Consider the following 25,101-nt stretch of genomic DNA (forward strand, 5'->3'; position numbering starts at 1 on the left):
GCTTCTATATAAAAGGAGCCGGGTAATTAAAGGAATAGTTTGCCCTTTTTTTGGGACGTACTTTCCTGCTGAGAGTTGGATGATAGCCTTGAAAACGTTGCAGCTGTACAGTTAGGTTTGTGTGCAAAAGCTAAAATAACATAGTGACATCTCTATGTAAAACTCACGCTCCTATTGGCTAGCACTCCAACACATTGTGGGTGTTTCTCAATGTCGAGTACGCTTGCTTGGTAGCACATGTCTTCCGAGCGTCTTGCTTCAGAGGCGAGGCAAGAATACTTCCTGGCATTCGGAAAGCGAAGAGTGGAACAGGCGAGCAAGTATGCAGGTGTGCGTCATATCAGAGGCCCCGCCTTACATTGGTCCGTGCGCAAAGCATTGTGGGGATTTTAAGACCGAGGAGTCTACACATGTGCAGCCTCGAAATGTCTCGCTATGAAGTACGCCGGGCTCGATAGAATTCCAAGCATGCTGGACATTGGAACAGTCCTTCGGTGGCACTCGATGACGTAGCATGCTTGAAATAGTGGCTCTGGAGCAGCTTTACTCGACATTGAGAACTAAGGGGCGGGACATCTCTAAGCGGTTGATCAGTCACAACAGAGCCGGCCAGATAACCAATCAGAGCAGACTAGGCTCTGGTTTCAGACAGAGGGTGAAAAGAGGTGCTGCAGCACAGGCAGTATGAGAAAAATAAAGAGCTTTTTGAACATTAAAGTTGTATTTGTGTTGTACTTAATTATATCTGCTTCAGAACCCTCTTGATCGGAGGGCAGCTAGTGTCAGTGCTGGTTAAATGTGGAGCTGCACCTCTAGTCTACTTACTTGTGTTCTCTGTTGCATAAAACATCGAGTAAAACCACATCCACAGTTATAATTGTTGGCATTTAGCTGACACTCTTAACCGGAGCCAGTCACTGTGTTTTCATCCAAGTAGATTATGTAAATTGTGACATATTCAATTGGGAATAGAAAAGGCACGTTTTAACAGAAAAAATACCCACTCAGAGATAATCAACGAAAGAGAGAGAAGCTGTCATGCTTGTCTTAGTCAGAGAGTTTCTCATTTAGAAAGAGATGATGCAATAGTAATGCATTTGTTGAATAAATTATGACCATGGGATGTTTGCAATCTAATGTTGTCTGAAAAATATCCAAAAGGTTTTTTATGTGCTGTACAGACACCGAAGAGTGAAGCTTTGATGATTTCTTACCGCTTGCTGAGTCATAGTTTCCACCCTCAAAGTATGATTTATAAATATGTTTTTTTAAAGAATTTCTAATAGATTTTCATGACTTGTATAATCAATAGGCTCTTTCATCTCGTTGTTATTGAACTCACAGAAGGCCAGGTGCTTTTCATAAACCCACACACACACCTTCGTCTCCTTTCTCTTCTCTTTAAGATGATCACGGCTGACATGTAATCTCTGCGCTGCACACACAGGGCTGGACTCTGTTAATGACACATGCATATGGATGAGCCTTCACTCACAATCAGCTAAAGTACAGCAGGTCCACATACAATAACACACACACACACACTAGGGGTGTTGAAAATAATCGTTTCTACGATGCATTGCGATGCGGACGTGGACGATTCGGTCTCGATGCAGTGACGGAAGATAATCGGTTATAAAGTAGTAACGTTGCTTCCTGATTTTCCGGCCGCGGCTTTACTATAACGTTTTTTCTGTCACTTTAATATCAAATCGGTCGGTGACGCAGAGATCAGGGAACAGACGTGACAGCGGCACAGCAACACGGAGCAGTCTGCTTTATCCACCAACACAAGAACACCAGTCCAGAACCGACAACAGCAGGACCCGCTCTGAATCACTCCGTGTCGCTGCGGCTCAGAGACACAGGGAGGGATTTATGTTTTTCAAAAATAATCGCGTTACAATCATGTCAGGTTTTTGGTGGATTTAATTAAGTCTTGGATTGCAAAGTATGAATGTCCTTTAGCAATTTGCAGACGATATATACGTGTGTAAAGTTTGTGAAGGCAGGAGGAAAAAAGCTTCCGCGATCACCGTCTCCTCTCCGTTCCTCCAAGCCCCGCCCCCTCCCTGAAAATAATGAGTGACAGGCTGATAGTGACCCGATAGAAACGTTGTTATTCACTTAATCACTGAGATATAATGAAGCTAATTTAATCTCATACATTCATGGGATTTATGTAACAGTAAGACAGAGAATGTAAGTGAGCACCCACATGCAGTATTTTTGTTTGTATATGCTGTTGTAAATACTCCTGTTGTCTGCTGTGTTCAGACTCAAGTCCTGTGTGTGATGCCTCATTCAGGACATTCAGTGTCCTTTAACAGAAGACCGTGGCTAGAAGATGCACAGCCCTAACACACACACACACACGCGCGCGCTGCTAATGATAGCCACCAGGGTGTATCGCAGCTTCCGGTTACGGGGCATTCTGGCTGCGCATCACTCATTCACCAATGGGTAATGTTTAGATGGATTTTAGGAACTTCCCCTCGATTCTATTGGCTCTAACGGTTAAATATAGATGTCAACACACACACACACACATAATGCTGCAATAAATCACAGGTTGTTAATATCGCACACATGTATCTCACCCTTGCCATCGAGGGGAAGAATTTAGTTTCATGGCAGTTGCTCCATTTGAGAATAAAATAAAATATAACATACCATTAAATAAAAAATGTAATTAAAAAATATAATAAAATTAGATAAAATAACAACATGAGGTTCAAAGTAATACAATACATAAATACAAATGTAACAATGTGAGCATACATATGTATAATATACAGTTATGTAGTAGGTATCAATTAGTCATAAAGATATTAATATTGAAACCAGATGATGATGATACCTTTAATAATAAATTGTATTTTTATTCATTGCTAAAAGTAATCCCAAAGTGCTTCAAGGGGCGTAATGATGATCTAGGGATGAGCCAACACTTGTGTTCTTAAACAGCTCGCATGTAGGAGGCCTGTGTGTATTTAAGTGTGTGTGTTTTAATGTCTGTTTGTGTGTGTGTTGCAGATCACGTGTCGGTGGGTGGCCTTGGTGACAGTTTCTATGAGTACCTGCTCAAGGCCTGGCTGATGTCTGACAAGACTGACGACGAAGCAAAGAAGATGTATTATGATGCCCTGCAGGTAACACACACACACACACACACACACACACACACACACACACACACACACACACACACACACACACGTACGCTGCTGCCATCACGTACACAGATGTAATCTCTTCAATCAGGGTTGAGGTGACTTTGACTCTTCGAGGATTAAACTGCAGGTGGAATTATTCTTCGTTCCCCTGCGAAAATGAACCCATCTGCACAATAATAAATCATATACTTTGATTATCGATTCATCATTTGAGTAATTGTGTCTATCCAAAATGCCAATTATTATCTTCCTCCAGCCTATAATTTGTGAGGACTTGCCCCCTTTCCTTTGGTTTGAGCTGTTTTTCTGAAAAAATAGGACCTTTGACGTCACTTTAGAGATGGAATATTTTTCATTTAAAGGTGGGGTAGGTAAGTTTGAGAAACCGGCTCGAGATACACTTGTTGTTATATTCCATGGAATGCTCTTAACATCCCGATAGCAATGAATATCTGAAGTGCTTTGACAAAAAATCCATAAAAAAAGTCATCTGTGGAAGCCGTGGCGCTGTAAAAAGCTCGACCAATCATCTGAGCCGGCTCGGCTAAAGTAACTGGATGGCCTAGGGAAGGAAGGAAGGAAGTGGCAGATTTTCTCCGGTCGCGTACTTTCAAATTCTAGCGATCTCGAGCCGGTTTCTCAAACTTACCTACCCCACCTTTAACATTTCATAGTCCAAACGTAATCACTACGTGTATCCCTAGACTTTTAATCACCATTACTTTTCGACAAAGAGAGCCCAACCTGTTCTAGTTCTTATTGTGTTTCTAGCATGTGAAGGCTGAACATATTAGGACAATATGTAATGTGTTTGAAGGACTGAAACTGTACTGGAACAGAATCAGTGACAGGATGTTCTCCATCTCATTGTATTATTCATTACTCAATTTTCTGATTATTTTATCACATCTTGTAAAATATGTGACAGGTTTTTTGTCTTTTTCAACTCACTCTAAACCGTCGTCTGTTTTGCCATGTTCCACAAACCAATAACATCTTCTGTTCATGCGGTTTTTACCCTTTAGCGGTAATTGTCCGACTAAAACAGACATTTGTCAGTTGTCTGCCGGTCCTTAAACGCACCATCTGTGAAGGCTGTTAAGCACCTTTTCTCTCCCGATCGTCACATCATGTTAAGCACTGATCTCTGAGGGCTGTGATTTCCAATCTGTTGCACTTCTATCACTCAGAGTCATGCTACATTGTAGTATCGCAATAACAACATCAACGTATCCATATGTTAGAACTAAGGCTGAACATTCGCACATGTATCCTCATGATTCATATAGAAACGCTAATTAATCACATCACCAAGTTCGACCCAGACTTCTTTCCATAGCTTCAGTGGGATTGTACCCATGAATTGCATGGCTGTGAAAAAGTCTAGCACTGACTGCAGATATAGCTCGATGTAAAGCAACAACTTCACTCGTTCTTTTGTTGAAAACAGAGGAAAGGTACTTTGCTCAAGCATGCACCAATTTCCTGAAGTTGCACATGAGTGGGAGATAGCGGAGACCACTGTAGGAACAGATTGTGCTCACAATACGATAACACACCAAGAATACTTCCATACCTGCTAATTTGTAGCACACATTATACAGAGATCATCGTTTTCTTTCTCCGTCTTTATATGTAGATATTGCTTTTTCTCCGTTAATCTCCGTCACGTTGTTTCCATAGCAACAACAACTTCCTGTCAACAGCGCTAACTCTCCTTCAAAATAAAAGCATCCATCCATCTTCTCCCGCTTATCCGTGGTCGGGTCGCGGGGGTAGCAGTTCCAGCAGAGAGCCCCAGACGTTCCTTTCCCTCATCAACCAGCTCTGACTGGGGGGTCCCAAGGCGCTCCCAGGCCAGCGAAGAGATATAATCCCTCCACCTGGTCCTAGGTCTACCCCTTGGTCTCTTCCCAGCTGGACGTGCCTGGAACACCTCCCTAGGGAGGCGCCCAGGTGGCATCCTAACTAGGTGCCCGAACCACCTCAACTGGCTCCTTTCGACGCCGAAGGAGGAGCGGCTCAACTCCGAGTCCCTCCCTGATGACCGAACTTCTCACCTTATCCCTAAGGGAGACGCCAGCCACCCGGCGGAGAAAACCCATCTCGGCCGCTTGTATCCGCGATCTCGTTCTTTGGGTCATGACCCATCCTTCATGACCATAGGTGAGGGTAGGAACGAACACGGCCCGGGAGACAGAGAGCTTTGCCTTCTGGCTCAGCTCCCTTTTCGTCACACGGTGCGGTAAAGCGACTGCAGTACCGCTCCCGCTGCTCCGATTCTCCGGCCCATCTCACGCTCCATTGTTCCCTCACTCGAGAACAAGACCCCGAGATACTGTAGAATAACAAAATGAAGGGCGTGAAAAAAACGAAATCCACGTGTTGAAGCGGTTCGCTGCTGATTTACCCCCCCCCCCCCCCTTCTGTATATATCTCAGGTCTTCCTTGAAAAAGAGGTCGATGATCTGGTTTAATAATAAAATAATATATTGATGAAAAGCAGTATACTAGGGGACCTTTAAGCTGTTCTCATTGAATGGATAGCATCGAAGTGTGAACGTGTTTGCAGATGGTGAGCTGCATGGACTTCCTCCACGGGGTTGTGTGTCCCTCATGCCCCCTCTGAGTCATAATGAATGGCTGCATGATAATAATGGACAACAAACACGAGAGCTTCACAGATAGAAAAGTGCTCTGTCCATGTTAGCACCGTAGATATTTCCCGCAGCACTACCATGGTGTTCGACTACATGGGGCTCAGTCGGACTAATGTTGAGCCAATCTGTCACTCGGACCACTGCTGTGCTAACATTCTCTAACAGTCAGTGTTTCATCTCTGCTCACGTCGTGATGAGACACATTTCCATACAAGAAAACGAAGACGGGGAGCGGATGAAAGTGAAGAGCTGTTACTCTGCTTAAATAAATTGTCTGATTAAGTTATGGTGACAAGCGTCGGGGCTCAGCTGGAGAGAGCTGACTCACCGATTGGTTCTCTGTTTCTCTGGGGGACATGTTTATTACATGGAGACTGAAACGCAGAGTTAACCATGCCGGGGACACTTTACCCTGTATCCCCCCTCGATGTCCAAGGATTATACGCGGATTATCCCCTCTTCTTCATGTCTCTTCTACATCAACATGTGTCCCCTCTTCTTCATGTCTCTTCTACATCAACATGTTTGACGATGCTAAGAAAAGCTAGCATGTGTTGTGTTGAACGTACAAACACAACTCTTAAAGGTCACCTATCATGCAAAATCCACTTCTTCATGTCTCTTCTACATCAACATGTGTCCCCTCTTCTTCATGTCTCTTCTACATCAACATGTGTCCCCTCGTCTTCATGTCTCTTCTACATCAACATGTGTCCCCTCTTCTTCATGTCTCTTCTACATCAACATGTGTCCCCTCTTCTTCATGTCTTTTCTACATCAACATGTGTCCCCTCTTCTTCATGTCTTTTCTACATCAACATGTGTCCCCTCTTCTTCAGGTCTCTTCAACATCAACATGTGTCCCCTCTTCTTCATGTCTCTTCTACTTCAACATGTGTCCCCTCTTCTTCATGTCTCTTCTACATCAACATGTGTCCCCTCTTCTTCATGTTTCTTCTACTTCAACATGTGTCCCCTCTTCTTCATGTCTCTTCTACTTCAACATGTGTCCCCTCTTCTCCATGTCTCTTCTACATCAACATGTGTCCCCTCTTCTCCATGTCTCTTCTACATCAACATGTGTCCCCTCTTCTTCATGTCTCTTCTACATCAACATGTGTCCCCTCTTCTTCATGTCTCTTCTACTTCAACATGTGTCCCCTCTTCTTCATGTCTCTTCTACATCAACATGTGTCCCCTCTTCTTCATGTCTCTTCTACATCAACATGTGTCCCCTCTTCTTCATGTCTCTTATACATCAACATGTGTCCCCTCTTCTTCATGTCTCTTCTACATCAACATGTGTCCCCTCTTCTTCATGTCTCTTCTACATCAACATGTGTCCCCTCTTCTTCATGTCTCTTCTACATCAACATGTGTCCCCTCTTCTTCATGTCTCTTCTACATCAACATGTGTCCCCTCTTCTTCATGTCTCTTCTACATCAACATGTGTCCCCTCTTCTCCATGTCTCTTCTACATCAACATGTGTCCCCTCTTCTACATCACCATGTGTCCCCTCTTCTCCATGTCTCTTCTACATCAACATGTGTCCCCTCTTCTTCATGTCTCTTCTACATCAACATGTGTCCCCTCTTCTCCATGTCTCTTCTACATCAACATGTGTCCCCTCTGTGGAAAGAGACTCTGAAAGTTTCAGGAACAAAGATTTTCTCTCTTTTTGATCCATTTCTATAAAAACCTGTCTGAAAACGAGCCGATCAGATTTTGGCCACTTTATGATGTCATAACGATGTCTTGGCTTGGTAACCATTAGCCAATCAGCAACCAAGGTAACCCCCCCCCTCCTTATCACCTGAAACTCCTCCTAGAGCTCCATTGAGTTCTTTGTAACCAAATCTCTCTCAGAGGGGCGTGGGGAGGGGCTCCTTATTTTCATCTGAAGTGACAGACAGAGAATCAGCACTTTGGAAACAGGGCTGAAACAGAGGGGATTATGGGTAATGCTGCAATGATCTGTTTGGTGTTCAGCCAATCAGAGACAGGCTCTGTATATATCTGAGAGCTGTAATATATTGATGAAAAACAGTATGATAGGGGACCTTTAAGTTTTGAAATTGAAAAACGAATTCAAGCTCTTCCTCGCTGTCTGTCTTCCAGGCGATAGAAATTAACCTGATGAGGAAGTCGAGCGGCGGGCTGACCTACATCGCGGAGTGGAAGGGGGGGCTGCTGGAGCACAAGATGGGTCACCTGACGTGTTTCGCCGGCGGGATGATCGCTCTGGGAGCCGACGGAGCGCCCAGCGACAAGACGGGCCACCAGATGGAGCAGGCCGCCGAGATCGCGCGCACCTGCCACGAGTCCTACGCCAGAACCTGTAAGTATGCTCTCAATATGATGATGATGATGATGATGATGATGATGATGATGATGATGATGATGATGATGATGATGATGATGATGATGATGATGATGAACAACAACAATATTTATGTCTTTCATTTAATTGGCCACTCTGGTTTCAAGATCAGAGTCAAAAGAAAAGACACTTGAAGTACCAAAAGTAAAAGTAAACATTATGATAATTAGTAGGGGTGTAACGGTACACGTACCCGTACCGAAATTATTCGGTACGGGCCCTTCGGTTCGGTACATGTGTGTACCGAAGTGTACCGAACGCATATAACGTTAAACGTAAAAAATTGAGAACGTGAACAACTTCTTGGAAGTAATCTCAGGTGCTGCGTCGCAGCATTCAGAGTAATTTGCTCCCATTGTGTTCAACACATAGAGCGAGCAAGTCCTTTCATTGGACGAGCTGGTCAGAGGGATGCGTTCAAATGTAGTCAGTAATTTGAGGAACTGTCGAAATGGCGAACGCAGATAAAGTTGAGCTCGAAAATCCTCCAGCATCATTGAAGTGTCCGGTTTGGGAACATTTTGGTTTCGCAGTTACGAACAAGGATGACGGACAAAGACAGGTGGACCGAACCAAAGCTGTTTGTCGGCATTGTTCAACTAAAATTGGTTACGCGGCTGGCAATACATCAAACTTGCACACTCATTTGAAAAGGCATCACCCGAACGTGAATATCACCGGTACCAAAAGACTGAAGTGCAAACCCAACTCCCGCTAGCATTTAGCCTCCACCACTCGCAAAAACTTCAGACCGAGCCAAAGCTATTACAAACGGCAAATATCCTTATGTTGCCATGGTAGCAAAGCGCTACCTGGCTGTATCTGCTACCTCTGTCCCTAGAGAGGGTGTTCTCCACAGCAGGAGACATTGCTAGTGCCAGCTGATCTGCCCTTTCAGCAAGCAATGTGGACAAGTTCATCTTTCTTTAAAAAAACATGAAAATACAATGACGAGCAAGTCCTGATGTCAAACTGGCTGCTTAGGTACTAGTACAGTACAGTTCAAATACAGATTATTTCAGTTTATCGAAAAGCTGCACCTTAATGTTTATTTTATTATATTTTGCATTTATTTGAGTGAATACATTATTCACAGTTTAATAATAATTAAAAAAAAATATTTAATGTTTTGTGATAATTTTTTCTGCTGTACCGAAAACGTACCGAACCGAACCGTGACCTAAAAACCGAGGTACGTACCGAACCGAAATGTTTGTGAACCGTTACACCCCTAATAATTAGTGATAATCTGTAAGCGTCACTATTTTTAGGTTTGGTTTAATTTAAACTACTTCATATACTGCTGGCTAAATAAATACTTCATATTAATGACTCGTACTAAATGACTCGATTATCAAAGTCAATTTTATTGTCAATCTTTCAGTTTGTGTGTACAGACAGAGAGATCGAAATACCGTTTCCCACAATCCCGAATACAAACATACACATAAAAATATGTATATACCTATATACACTTCAATATCTTCTATAGCTGCTTTTGATTATGTAGCCGCAGATGGAAGTTTGCACGTTAGTGTTTTATGGCTTTTTTCGATCATTTCTGTCAAACTAGAAAAAAGGGCGCTTTTGTCTAGTTTTTAAAAGAGTAATATAAATGTCAAGAGCCACAGTTGCTGTATCAAATTAAATTACTGGGTACCAAATGTGTGTCTCAATACTGGCTTTAGGCGTGTATCTCATTTCAAAAATTCATTAAGTGTTCTTTCAAAGAGTCTTTTATTTGACAAAATGTAATAAATTGCTGTATTTTAAATCCGATTATGAGACGCAATGTTTAAAGGCAGTCCTGAAGGGCTGCCAACAATTGAATAGCATATTATTTTAAAGTCAACATTGACAAGACTCGAGTCGACATGTGGATAAATCTAAGTCATATAAAGTCAAGAGAAAGAATATCAGTCACAATTCAATCTTCTTCAAGGCTGTATGAACCTAAAACCTCCTCTTGTGTAAATCACCCCCCCCCCCCCTCTAGCTCTGAAGCTGGGTCCGGAGGCGTTTCGTTTCGACGGCGGGGTCGAGGCCATCGCCACCCGGCAGAACGAGAAATACTTCATCCTCCGCCCCGAGGTCATCGAGACCTACATGTACATGTGGAGGTTCACACACGACCCCAAATACAGGGAGTGGGGCTGGGAGGCGGTCCAGGTACGTTTGTGAATACATGATCTTATATTCAGCAGTTTGCGTGTTCATTTAATAAAAGACATTTCAGATCCGTTTTTGTCACAAGCTCTTGAAAATGCAAATCAGGAAGAGAAAATCTCACTCGTCGCCGGCTTGAGCTCCAATAATCAGGATCCATGTATTTATGATCCTCTCAAGAAGGGAAGTAGTCTTCACATACAGAGCATCAACTGGTTCCTGAAGGGAGGCGTGTGGCGCAGTGGATAGAGCCTTGGTGTTGGGGTCACGGGTTCAAACCCCACTGCAGTTAGCATGTCGTTGTGCCCCTGGGCAAGACACTTCACCCCAAATTGCCCAAGAGAGGGAGTTACACAGTACTGTATCCTGTCATGTACAATACTGATTTTTTTCTCAAAATGTTGTCTTTTTTCAGAAAATCTCAAAATTATGACTTTTTCTCAAAATGTTGACTTTTTCTTAAAATCCCAAAATGTTAATAATCCCTCGTCCCCGGCTTCAGCTTCAACATCAGGAATGGAAGCAGTCATCACATACAGAGCATCCACTAGTTCCTGGGCAGTGTCCTTCACATGCTGATATCCAAGAGAGGGAGTTACACAGTCACAAGATGGAGGAATAGAAAGCAGTATTCAATGTTTACTTCAGATTAGCTCCACGTCAGAAATGAGCATGCTTGATGCCTCTCTCCATAGAGGCTGAGTCATCATGTTAATCACATAGCTCATCTGCCTCAAACAGTCCTGATGCTCTTCCAGGTCATCACACATCCTGTCATGTTCACAGCGACAGTCGGGATACCTTTGTTATCACGTTGCTCTCATGTTGGAAGAGGACGTTCAGGATTTCCCAACACTTCTAATGAAGGATGTTTCTGGTCACTGATGTCTGTATTTCCCACCAGGCTCTGGAGCAGCACTGCCGGGTGGAGGGAGGCTACAGCGGCGTCAGAGACGTCTACGCCTCGACTCCAAACCACGACGACGTGCAGCAGAGCTTCTTCTTAGCAGAGACACTCAAGTAAGACACACACACACACACACACACACACACACACACACACACACACACACACACACTCCTTCACTATGATTGTGCTGTGATTGCACTTTAAGGAGGGGCAAAGCCACCTGAGCTCTGCTAAGTGCCCCGATAAACATTCCCGTTGTCATCTTGCAATCTACTAATTTATATAAATAGTTATCACCGCAATAAACCGCTTTTAATGTTGTCTTCATTTACATTCTTTTATTTCATATTCTGTTCTTGTACATATTCCATATTCTACTGGCATGTGTATCGACTTTTTGCACTACTTTTTATTTTGTATTTTATTATACATTGCATTGCTGGAGGAGCTCAGGTCAGAAGAATGTCATTCCCATTTCGACACTGTAGCTTTGAGCATATGAGATGTGACATCCACACACACTGCACACACACACTGCACACACACTGCACACACACTGCAGAGCCAAGTCTTTGCCTGCATGAGCGTTACATAGTAGAGAAAGAGAGACTGTACACCCCCCCATTGCCCCGAACACCACAGGCAGCTTCTACTCCTCACGGCCCCCTAAGAGAGCCTGATTTTATTTTATTTTTGTGTGTGTGTGTGTGTGTGTGTGTGTGTGTGTGTGTGTGTGTGTGTGTGTGTGTGTGTGTGTGTGTGTGTGTGTGTGTGTGTGTGTGTGTGTGTGTGTGTGTGTGTGTGTGTGTGTGTGTGTGTGTGTGTGTGTGTGTGTGTGTGTGTGTGTGTGTGTGTTGTGTGTGTGTGTGTGTGTGTGTGTGTGTGTGTGTGTGTGTGTGTGTGTGTGTGTGTGTGTGTGTGTGTGTGTGTGTGTGTGTGTGTGTGTGTGTGTGTGTGTGTGTGTGTGTGTGTGTGTGTGTGTCACCCGCACAGTGTGATGTCTGCTGGCTAATAGGGCTCCTCTCTCGGATCCAACTGCGATCAGGAGACAGTCTGCTTTAAACCCTGCAGGAACATCACAACCACCGTTTAACAAGCGTGGGACTGTGAAACCAGTGTGTGTACATTCACTCTGTGTGTGTGTGTGTGTGTGTGTGGGGGGGGGGTTTAGTGGTATTTCAAAAAACATGTTTGTTTCACAGTTAAAAGATTAAACTGTAATGTGCTACACTATGGTAATAATAAATAGTTGTAATAATAGTAATAAACATGTATATGGATAAACATGTATATGGATAAACATGTATATGGATAAACATAAACATGTATATGGATAAACATGTATATGGATAAACATGTATATGGATAAACATAAACATGTATATGGATAAACATGTATATGGATAAACATAAACATGTATATGGATAAACATGTATATGGATAAACATAAACATGTATATGGATAAACATGTATATGGATAAACATGTATATGGATAAACATGTATATGGATAAACATAAACATGTATATGGATAAACATGTATATGGATAAACATAAACATGTATATGGATAAACATGTATATGGATAAACATGTATATGGATAAACATGTATATGGATAAACATGTATATGGATAAACATAAACATGTATATGGATAAACATGTATATGGATAAACATGTATATGGATAAACATAAACATGTATATGGATAAACATAAACATGTATATGGATAAACATAAACATGTATATGGATAAACATGTATATGGATAAACATGTATATGGATAAACATAAACATGTATATGGATAAACATGTATATGGATAAACATGTATATGGATAAACATGTATATGGATAAACATGTATATGGATAAACATAAACATGTATATGGATAAACATGTATATGGATAAACATAAACATGTATATGGATAAACATGTATATGGATAAACATGTATATGGATAAACATGTATATGGATAAACATAAACATGTATATGGATAAACATGTATATGGATAAACATAAACATGTATATGGATAAACATGTATATGGATAAACATAAACATGTATATGGATAAACATGTATATGGATAAACATGTATATGGATAAACATAAACATGTATATGGATATTTGAAATTCTACCTTTTTTATTTATCTATGTTTTAATTTATTTTTGATTATTTTGTATTTATTTATTTTATTCTTGATAATTTTAACTTTAATTTTACTTATTTATTATTTTATTTTACTTTATGTTATTGGTTTATTTAATTTCTGATCTCACCTTAACCCACCTGTTATTAAACCCATCTTATAACACAAACCAGGGTTAGTTAGTGTTGTTACTAGTATGTTAATATAAATTAAGCTCCACAGTTTAAAGGTTACTTCGTATACTTCTTATCGTATTTAATCTGTTTTATTTCAACAGTAAAGCTCCTGAACTCTTCCTCTAAATGTAAAACCCTCTCTGTTGTTTTGTACTCCAATCGAAATGTTTATGGCCTCTCCTGCATCCCCCATCTCTCCCTCCCACTTTAATGTCCTCCTCTCACACACACACACACACACACACACACACACACACACATGCCAGACAGCTGCTGACAGGAAGTCAAGGTTAGCCTAACAGAGCCTTCTGGGGGCGAGGTGCCTTCCAATCCACTTTTTTATATATGCAGTCCATTTTAACAAGCGTCACCTCTACTCCTGATTACACCACACACACACACTCACACACACACTCACTCACACACACACACCGCGCAGGTCCTCCACGCTGTGACAAACAGATCAGAGTGTATTTCTTCTCTTGATCGGTGTCTGCACATAAAGAAAAGTCAAAGTGGGATATGAATAATTTTATAGCCGTGATGAAATATGTTTTTCCAGAGGGAGGCAGCACAAAAAAAAACGTCTCGTTAGCGTCGAACAGATAACTAGAGAAGCGTCGGAGCGACCAGCAGCATGGACAGCAACACCATGGAGTCTCCTGCACGACGTCCCGGACGGACCTGAACACATCAATCCCATTTAGCACACGCCCATACGTCCAATCCTCTAATGTTACTCGGGTTGTTGTTGAGTCACTTCCAGGATCCGTCTTCCCTCCAAGGACACTCCACACTTCAATCACTCACCTCCTCTTTGTGGAGGAACAGGATTGGTTTGCAGGTTGACGGCTAGAAAGACAAGCGAGTCGTCAGTTGTAGTGAGCTGAGGAGGAGGAGGAGGAGGAGGAGGAGGAGGAGGAGGAGGAGGAGGAGGAGGAGGAGGAGGAGGAGGAGGAGGAGGAGGAGGAGGAGGAGGAGGAGGAGGAGGAGGAGGAGGAGGAGGAAAACTGTACACTAACAGTGCAGTAAGAATAGCAATTACATATCTACGGGAAACATGGACGGTCACATCATCAATGTAAATATTAACAGTTTTTAGTAGTGCAAACATCGCGGGGGAAGATACGTTATCATAGCACATTATTAATAATAATAATATCACTTGTTATACAGCTGTTATCTTAGTAGGAGTAGTATTACAACAGTGTAGAGATATGAGAAAATCACTTTCTGAGCATTTAAAGTGTGTAACCATGTCACAGTAGAGGCACGACATACAAATGTGAACCTGGAAATGACTATACGAGGGCCTCTTTAAGTACAAGTACACAAAACGTTGAAATATACTAGTAGTCATTTTCTAGTGATGCATTCATGTGATCATTTTGCCGCTGGGAAAGATGGAGATACTCAATGATGCATTCAAGTACATCCGGATGTATAAGTTATATTTGGCTTAGTAATATGATGTATTTAGTAACTAAGGTTGTCAAGAGTACAATATATGATTCCAAATGATAAAGGAGTAGAAGTATGAGGTAGAGTAATAGTACTTCAAATATGTACTTAGTAAGCACAGTTCTTGAGTAAATGTACTTACCGTACTTTTCGGACTATAACCTGCATATAAGCCGCAGCAGCTACATTGTCCGTCTGTCTTGCTCTCGTTCTGTCTCTCGGTTCCACTTTTACTTTGGCGCGCGACCTGTCTCACTCTTTCCCGGCCTCCAGCTTTTCCTGCTGGAGGCCAATAGGGTCTAGCTGCGGCCAGTACACGGCGGTCCACGATGGTACACGACACGCCCACCTGACACGACACTACGGTGGCTGAGAGGCACCACCGTTAAAAGCGAATTGACGAGATGTACATCATACAGCCCATGTAGTATAAACATTGATTTTAATTTCTTACAGTAGGAGAGGTTTTGGGGTTTAGGAGGGAGGAAGGAAGATTAGGATTAGGTAAAAAGGTAGGGAGTGGTTAGGGTTAGGATGGGGGGAAGGGAAGGGTTAGATTGAAGGGAGGGAAGAGAACTGCGACCCGGGAACGTTCACACTGGGTAGTTTATTTAGTTTAAAAAAAATTATCCAACGAGTTAGACCACAAAGAAGTGTAGTACCGCCGTTTGGCCACAAGACTCCGGCGCACTCCTGGGGGCTTGGTTCAACCTCCACTGTCCGCGGCCGCAGCTAGACCCTTCTCAGCCACCGTAGTGTCGTGTCTGGTGGGCGTGTCGTGTACCATCGTGTACCGCCGTGTACTGGCCGCGGCCGCAGCTAGACCCTTCTCTGCTGGAGCCCGCCGCTTAAAGGTGGCGGGCGGGGACCGGTCATAGAGCCCGTAGAGTTAAAGGTGGTTAATTGTACCTGTAAAATCCATAGATTTAGGAGGTTCCCTAGTGGCCGTTAGCTGTACAGAAAAAATGGGGGGAAAGTCGCGGCTTATAGTCCGAAAAGTACGGTAGTTACTTTTCTTACTTTACTTTACTTAGTGTCCTTTTATCTGAATCATCTCTAAAAATTCCCTTTAAACTACATTTCCTTTCTTCCTATTGAACTCCCTTTCTCTTAATCTTCGTGATGAAATCACCGCAGCCCCCAAACGTCTCTCACGTACTTTCACAGTCCTCTTTTGTTATCCCAGAGTTGCTTCATAACATCTGATGGCATCGGTCCGCAGAATGTCATCACTTGAAGTTTCGTAAAGCGGTCGGAGCCGTCCGTCTTCCTCCGCTCCACATCTGTTTGCTATTTGTGGTCTGGCCGGACTGCCTATAAATATTGCAAAAGATAAACTCAAACTATTATCTAGAGATATCTCCGATACAGAACAGTAAACGGATGCCAAACAAGTCTCCAAACTTTCCCCCTCATGTAAACAGTTTTTATCTCAGTGCTCAAGGTTCAAGGTTCTTTAGTGTCGAACTGACATCTACAGAGTAATTAGGTCACAGGCTTCTCCAACAATGCAACAGTAATACGGATAAGCAGACAATATTAAAGTATATTATATTAAAAGTAAAGAGAAATAGTGCAATACGAGTCTATATACAAGTTATTGGAATTATAAATAGACTGATGTATTATCTGTTCTGGATGTGACATATCTTAGAGCAGATACAGCTATAGTTCGAACAGAAATAAAAAATCCACTTTTCACCTGCATTTCAACATCTTTGGATGTAGTTTTCTCAGTTGTCCAATAGTATATTCAGCTTTAGTAATATTCAATTAAATCTTTGTTAATGGAAAACCCAGTGAAAATAATCCTTTAAAGACGTTACTGCGACAGGAGTACTGTAATGAAGGATTTGTACACAATTCAGAGACGTAAATATCCAGCTTGCATGGTTTTTTTTCTAATATTTGGTCATGTCCTTCTCCCAAAATGCCAGTCTTATAGTTGTTCTGCCTATTGATTTTTACATTACATTATTTCATTACATTGCATTTAGCTGACGCTTTTATCCAAAGCGACTTACAATAAGTACATTCGACCAGGAAGACACAACCTTGAAGAAAACAGAATCATATAAGAACATCAGGTTTCATAGAGCCACACATTTCAAGTGCTGCTCAACTGGCTTTAGATAAGCCAGTCCTTTATTAGTATATAAGTGCTCTGTTAGCAGTTCTTTGTTAGTAATTCTATCGCTCGAAGTGGAGTCGAAAGAGATGAGTTTTCAGTCTGGAAGGTGTGTAAGCTTTCTGCTGTCCTGATGTCAATGGGAGCTCATTCCACCATCTTGGAGCCAGGACAGCAAACCCACGTGTTTCTGCTGATGGGAACTTGGCTCCCCCTCGCAGCGAGGCTGCAGCGAGTCGTTTGGCTGATGCAGAGCGAAGTGCACGTGCTGGGGTGTACGGTTTAACCATGTTTTGTTGTTGTTTGTACACAAACAGCCAGAGAGACAGCACAATAGCAGTTAGCAGACAAGTAGGGTGACAACATTATGATTCAAGTCCGACAGGACAGAAAACTAAAAGCAAAACAAAGACTAAATAAAACAAAAACAACAACAAAAAGGACTGCGACAAGACAACAACAAAAAGCAGTCAATTGTTGATGTCTCTTTACCTTGCACATGGTCGTAGTGCCACATTTGACTGGTGCAAATGCAAAAAGTAGTAAGTATTTCCTACATGCTAAAGCAGGGGTGTCAAACTCAAGGCCCGGGGGCCAAATCCGGCCTGCGACTTCATTTCATGTGGCCCTGCAAGAGCTGGCAAAGAATATAATACGTTTATTATACGGTCACATGCCACTTTACAGAAGCAGGTTGCCCATAAACTACATGTCCCACAATGCATCTCCTTTTGTGACATGCGCACTGAAGAGACTGCTTTCAGACAAAGTTAATTACTAAGTTATTATCCTCTCGGATAATAATCTAATTCAGAGGCAATCATGTATTAAAATGCATTATTTTATATATTTATATAGTTGCAACCGGCCCTTTGAGTGCAACCTTTATGCGAATGTGGCCCGCGATGAAATTGAGTTCGATACCCCTGTGCTAAAGGGTATGTAAGGTGGTTCAAAAAGGGCTCTTGCTTCCCATATCCACCTATTCTTAATCGTTAAAGTTGATCTGAACATGCTCTCCCACTCATTACACCCCGAGCTGTGATCCTGCTGATGCCCTATTACTCCAAGCTGTATTAAATCGTCTCTCTCTCCTTCCCTCAGGTATCTCTACCTGCTCTTCTCCGATGACGACCACCTCGCCTTCGACCACTGGGTGTTCAACACCGAGGCTCACCCTCTGCCCGTCATCAAGAAGGACAAAACAGACATCCCCAACGAGGTGGAGTAGAGACGACCTCGTCGTTCACGAAAGACCCTCTGATCCTGTCCCCTGAGCCTCCTGCGCTGTACACTTCGCCTCGCGGAGCTACAGAAGCCTCTCCGATGGGGTTCCTCAACTCATTTCTAACGGGATCAAACCCAGAATTCAAATCGTGAATTCTTGCTGTCGAATCCAGTTTTTCTTTTTTTCTTGAACTGACATTTACTGCCGAGTAATTACTCCACATAATGCAGTGCCATCATCAGACGGGTTGCAATGCTCCCGCAGTGTAAAAGGACTCTCTGAAGATGTCATCGAGCGGCAGTTGATGTCTCATCCAGAGGGACGCCGTTAGCCGTCAGTGATTTTGTTGTGCGTAGCTTCAGCTTCTGTTTTGTGTGAGAAGGGGAGAGACCTCTTGTGGATGTTTCGGACCTGAGCTTTGGGCGCCAGAGAGACTGCAGCTCTGCACTGAGGATTAGAGAGGCGGACTTTAGAGGACGTGGACTTTTCTCCGGCTTTATTATCACAATAGGAACCGGCTTCCCTGCTTTTACAAAACCGTGCGGTTGTCTCTGTGGGAGTGACGGAAAGACGCAGCACAACCAGAGCTCCTCTGCTTCCTGCTCCGTCTCCACCCGACTGCTTCCTCTCGGGGTGTTGGTGCGACGCCAGCTCTCTGCCTGCCACTGATTCACTTTCCCCCCCGACGTCTCCACGACGCTCTCCTTCTCCTGCTCATCTGTGTCTTTATCTGGCTTTGTGCATCCAGGATTGATTTCCTTTTCTCCCTATTTGCACTGATGTTTCTGGGGTTTGACTGATACTGGTTTCTCAAATCCACGAGTAAATAATCTTTCCTTTCATTCTTGTTTGCAGGATTTTATTTCTTGCTATCTTGAAAATAAGCTCATTGCCAATGAAGACAGGGTTTCAAAAGAGTCTTATAGTGTTGTACGACCAAATGGAAGAAATACATCTCACCTCTGTCCACCTTTGAGGAGCTGTCGACCACATGTCGGTTGCTCCGCTGTCACGGAGGACGATCACGCATTAGGCGATTTAACACATCTGTAAATGGACATTAAGTTATTTATATACTATGTCCTAAATCAATCAAAAATGTTCACTCCCAATATTATTGTTGGATTAAAGTCATTGAATCGAGGACATTTGATTTAGAATTTCCACAAACAGCTTCTGCAAATATTGCTTTCATTCAATTAATCAAAAATAACATTAAAATGCATAAAAAACTTGCATTTTTAGAACCAACACGTCTCTAGCGATGAGGACTCTGATCAATCACGTTCATGAACAAACCTGAGTATCAGTCAAACCCTTCCTCCTCTTCCCTTCTCCGTGCTCCAGTGTAGAGCAGCCTGTAGGATCTTCTCTCCTCTATGAGGGGACGCAGACACTCGACTTATGTCACACACTTTCACACACACACACAAGAAGCCATACTGATTCCAGCAGCTTTACCATTGTGACGTTGACTTTTTTTTTGTTCCCTTCATCCTCATTTGTTTGTACATTTTCATCATGCATGTCTGTTGTTCCGTGAGGACTCCTGCTGCTGCCTCTCAGAGCTGCAGCCAGATACAATTCCAGTTAGTGTTCGATCTAGTGCCTTCACTGAGGAGAACGAGTAGCAGTACGACCCGCTTTAAACAGTCCCGGAGCTTTAGGTAAAGTCCCGCTGCCTGATGAGGATCATTCCTGCTTTTGAATTGGATATTTAATCTAACGGGCTAAAAACCAGCCCAAGAGGTGACACCGTGGCTCCTTTATGATAAGTGGAAGATCAGACCTGTGGATATCCGTCTGAGGATTACATTTGATTCATATAATATGTATGGTTTTCCTCCAGAGGCTAACATCCGTCTTTACACCTGTCGAAGTCCCAGTGATTTCCTTTACTCTACTGCCATCTAGTGGTGAGGTCTGTCTACTACAGTCCGTGTGAGACGGGGTTAGATGACTGGAGTGTGGAAAGATGAGAACATTATGTACCAGTCACTTATTTACTTCTGCTGTCGACAAGAACTTGAGATTACAATGTCTATTTGTTAGGATTAAGGAAAGGTATTCCACTCATATGTTTTCAGACGGTCCCATTATTACAAAACACTGAGTATTCTCAGCTCATGAAACACAAATAAAGTCACTTAATTGAAATAGAAAATGACATTTTTTTTTTTTAAGGATTCTTTGGCCTTTTGACCTCTGATGGATGCAGACTAACTTTCTGAGTTTAATGTATCCACGTATTCATCTATTTGAGCATTTATCGTGTCTATTTGATGGAGAAATGACATTAAAAGAAGGTAATGGAAATAAAAAATACCCATAAATCAGCTTTAACCCGACTGTCTGAAATACCTACAAATGTTTCAACTGTCTCAACTAAACTGAGTGACTACCTTAGGACTTTAGGCTGTAAAGGAAAAGTCTGCCATCTTGTCTCCTGGTTTTCTCCCAAATGTATTAGTTAAAAAAAATACCCAGATGTTTTCAAAAGTGTGTTTCCCAGCATATCCAAAATGTGTTGAGTTTCCTACTTGATTTCCCACCCGGTTGTATTCATAGAAATGGACACTGATTAATTCCCCAATGTAACAATATGTACGAACATATCATGTGGATCCAGTATTAGTTAGTGCTGTGAGGAATCCCTCCATTTTGTTCACTGTACAAACTCCGTGTTTCTGTTTCCCAGTTGCTTTAGAGGCATTTGTTATCCATGTGATGTTGTGTTGTAATGGTTGATTTTTGCTGATTGTGTTAATTTATTCTGTCGTGGGGACCATAGGACTTTGGGGAGCGGACCACCAGGGGGCGCTGTGAGCTTAATGCATTATGTATCTACCAAAAACAAAGACGTGAAAGCTCCTGTCGGTGCGGCTTTTCTTAACATTGTGAAATCTCCGAGGATCAGAGGTGTTAAGAAATGCTGCCTTTTATAGTGATGGGAACCTGGGAGGATAGGAACTGTCTGAATGTACCATCCAATGTGAAGTATATATTTTATATGCATTTATTTCTTGTCTTCTTGTGTTCACTTCTGCGTGCTTTTGTTGTGCATTGATCTCGGAAAGCACGAAGAGTGTGTGCAGACGGAGAGAAGTGTTTTGTAAGAAGCTGTTAATGATCCAAACCCGCCGCGCGAGGCGCATCCCAACGTGATGGATAACACGGAGAATAGGAATATTCAGCAATATATCATAAACAAGATCTATTTAAGAGTTTATTATACAGTAAAGAAGATATGAACAACGGTCTGGTTCATAGAGATGTGTGTTTAGTGATGAAGGAAAGTGAGGCTTTGCAGATGGTGGAAAACAGCGCTGTAATGCAGCTCAGTGTCCATTAGAAGGACACTTTAAATATTATATTTTGGCCCATTATTGGCTTCTTATCCGGCCAGTTTCGCGTGTGAAGTAAAGCAGCCAACACGTGTTTTTGATTTAATTTGGTTCATATTTGTCTCTTCTTTCATTCACACTTAAGATATCACCACGTGGCTTTATGGCCTGGATGCAAAGTCAAATAAGGATAGTAAAAGTTAACATGTACTTTTGGTGGTGATTTAGTGAATATTAGTTGCACAAAGAAGAGTGGAAGGAAATGATTGTAGTTCATAATCTTCCTTTGACAGAAGTACTTTCATTGTAAGGCTTTATTGCAATTTAAGGATATTGATGCAGCCTGGGTTTAATTGATTATTATTATTAATTCTGATTACAAATCAAACGTATATTCTCATAGAGATGGTACTGGTGGGGGTTATGTGTGTGTCTTCAAAAGTATGACGGTGGTTATTTTTCAAAGAGGTCTCGATGGACGAACGGTTTCATTTGGGACGTCATGGTGTGTTAAAGTATCTGTGTGCGAGTATTTGACTTGTGATTCAGTCTTAAAGGTTTGATGGAAAGACGGATGGATTTGGATAAACACGAAGTCAGCGGATTAATCTGAACAAGTCATTTTTAACACTTGTTGTTGTCACTGATCCGTCGACCTGAATGCAGAGAAAACGCAGAATGTATTTGATTTTTCCGAATGAAAGCTTCACACCGTGGGACATCAGGCATCTGCTCGTTTCCATATGGTGATTTCTCTCGTGTTGATTCAAGTCAGTCTGTGCGGTAAATGAACCACTTCTCCCAACATGTGTTCTAATTTATATCACTCTGAAATCTTTACTTTAATCCCGAGTGTTCAGCAAACAAGACTGAACTCATCTGGATGTAAACAATGGTCCGCGTTGCCCTGCAAAGGGTTTGAATGAGTGAACCTCAGAAATGTATCTGTACAAAACATTGCTGATAATCATTCCATTGCACATGGTTTACTTTGCGTTCATTTGCAATATCTTAATTTTGTGGGGGAAATCTGTTTTGTTGTTAATGTTGTTATTATTGAAAAAAAGTGTAAATATTCCATTGAGGCTGGTGAGCCGAATTACATTTATATAAAATCTTATGGATTAAAATGATATTAATAAGCAGCAGACTTTTTAAGAAACTATATTTGTTACACTTCTATTGTGAATAAAAAAATCTTTTAATACGTGGTGTTTTTTTAAGTCTTTTTTGAAGCATTTTTTCGTCATAATACAAAATAATTAAGGTGTTCGTATTAATTTATACCAATTCCTAATTATTATTATCCTCTTGAGGGTCAGGACATGTTCGGGTGACATGATGAACGGAAAAGAGACTCTTCTACGTCAACATGTGTCCCCTCTTCTTCATGTCTCTTCTACATCAACATGTGTCCCCTCTTCTTCATGTCTCTTCTACATCAACATGTGTCCCCTCTTCTTCATGTCTCTTCTACATCAACATGTGTCCCCTCTTCTTCATGTCTCTTCTACATCAACATGTGTCCCCTCTTCTTCATGTCTCTTCTACATCAACATGTGTCCCCTCTTCTTCATGTCTCTTCTACATCAACATGTGTCCCCTCTTCTTCATGTCTCTTCTACATCAACATGTGTCCCCTCTTCTTCATGTCTCTTCTACATCAACATGTGTCCCCTCTTCTTCATGTCTCTTCTACATCAACATGTGTCCCCTCTTCTTCACGTCTCTTCTACATCAACATGTGTCCCCTCTTCTTCACGTCTCTTCTACATCAACATGTGTCCCCTCTTCTTCATGTCTCTTCTACATCAACATGTGTCCCCTCTTCTCCATGTCTCTTCTACATCAACATGTGTCCCCTCTTCTTCATGTCTCTTCTACATCAACATGTGTCCCCTCTTCTTCATGTCTCTTCTACATCAACATGTGTCCCCTCTTCTTCATGTCTATTCTACATCAACATGTGTCCCCTCTTCTTCATGTCTCTTCTACATCAACATTGTGTCCCCTCTTCTCCATGTCTCTTCTACATCAACATGTGTCCCCTCTTCTTCATGTCTCTTCTACATCAACATGTGTCCCCTCTTCTTCATGTCTCTTCTACATCAACATGTGTCCCCTCTTCTTCACGTCTCTTCTACATCAACATGTGTCCCCTCTTCTTCATGTCTCTTCTACATCAACATGTGTCCCCTCTTCTCCATGTCTCTTCTACATCAACATGTGTCCCCTCTTCTTCATGTCTCTTCTACATCAACATGTGTCCCCTCTTCTTCATGTCTCTTCTACATCAACATGTGTCCCCTCTTCTTCATGTCTATTCTACATCAACATGTGTCCCCTCTTCTTCATGTCTCTTCTACATCAACATGTGTCCCCTCTTCTCCATGTCTCTTCTACATCAACATGTGTCCCCTCTTCTTCATGTCTATTCTACATCAACATGTGTCCCCTCTTCTTCACGTCTCTTCTACATCAACATGTGTCCCCTCTTCTTCACGTCTCTTCTACATCAACATGTGTCCCCTCTTCTTCATGTCTCTTCTACATCAACATGTGTCCCCTCTTCTCCATGTCTCTTCTACATCAACATGTGTCCCCTCTTCTTCATGTCTCTTCTACATCAACATGTGTCCCCTCTTCTTCATGTCTCTTCTACATCAACATGTGTCCCCTCTTCTTCATGTCTATTCTACATCAACATGTGTCCCCTCTTCTTCATGTCTCTTCTACATCAACATGTGTCCCCTCTTCTCCATGTCTCTTCTACATCAACATGTGTCCCCTCTTCTCCATGTCTCTTCTACATCAACATGTGTCCCCTCTTCTTCATGTCTCTTCTACATCAACATGTGTCCCCTCTGTGGAAAGAGATGTCATAATGATGTGTTGTCTTGGTAACCATTAGCCAATCAGCAACCAAGGTAACCCCCCCCCCCCCCCCCTTATCACCTGAATCTCCTCTAGAGCACCATTCAGTTCTTTGTAACCAAATGTCTCTCAGAGGGGCGTGGGGAGGGGCTCCTTACTTTCATCTAAAGTAACAGACAGAGGGTGTTTCTCAATCTCGAGGACGCTTGCTTGGTAGCACAAGTCTTCCGAGCGTCTTGCTTCAGAAGCGAGGCAAGAATACTTCCTGGCATTCGGAAAACGAAGAGTGGAACAGGCGAGCAAGTGTGCAGGTGTGCGTCATATGAGAGGCCCCGCCTTACATTTTCCGCCACAGATTTGGGGAAATTGGTCCGTGCGCAAAGCATTGTGGGGATTTTAAGACCGCGGAGTCTACACATGTGCAGCCTCGAAATT

At 42.3% G+C, this 25,101-nt stretch overlaps 1 protein-coding gene across 1 annotated transcript in view; it reads left to right on the plus strand.

Moving 5' to 3' along the window:
- man1a1 (mannosidase, alpha, class 1A, member 1) overlaps positions 1 to 22,999 on the plus strand; it is a 210,799-nt gene extending 187,800 nt beyond the window's left edge. Inside the window, exons 8-12 of the mRNA XM_034076387.2 lie at positions 3,037 to 3,152; positions 7,957 to 8,176; positions 10,215 to 10,387; positions 11,289 to 11,404; positions 18,325 to 22,999. Coding sequence (XP_033932278.1) covers positions 3,037 to 3,152; positions 7,957 to 8,176; positions 10,215 to 10,387; positions 11,289 to 11,404; positions 18,325 to 18,451 — 752 coding nt within the window. The 3' untranslated portion in view covers positions 18,452 to 22,999. The remainder of the gene's footprint in view (positions 1 to 3,036; positions 3,153 to 7,956; positions 8,177 to 10,214; positions 10,388 to 11,288; positions 11,405 to 18,324) is intronic.
- The last annotated feature ends 2,102 nt before the right edge of the window (positions 23,000 to 25,101 follow it).

This window comes from Pseudochaenichthys georgianus, chromosome 24, assembly GCF_902827115.2.
Source record: "Pseudochaenichthys georgianus chromosome 24, fPseGeo1.2, whole genome shotgun sequence".
NCBI classification, from domain to species: Eukaryota; Metazoa; Chordata; class Actinopteri; order Perciformes; family Channichthyidae; genus Pseudochaenichthys; species Pseudochaenichthys georgianus.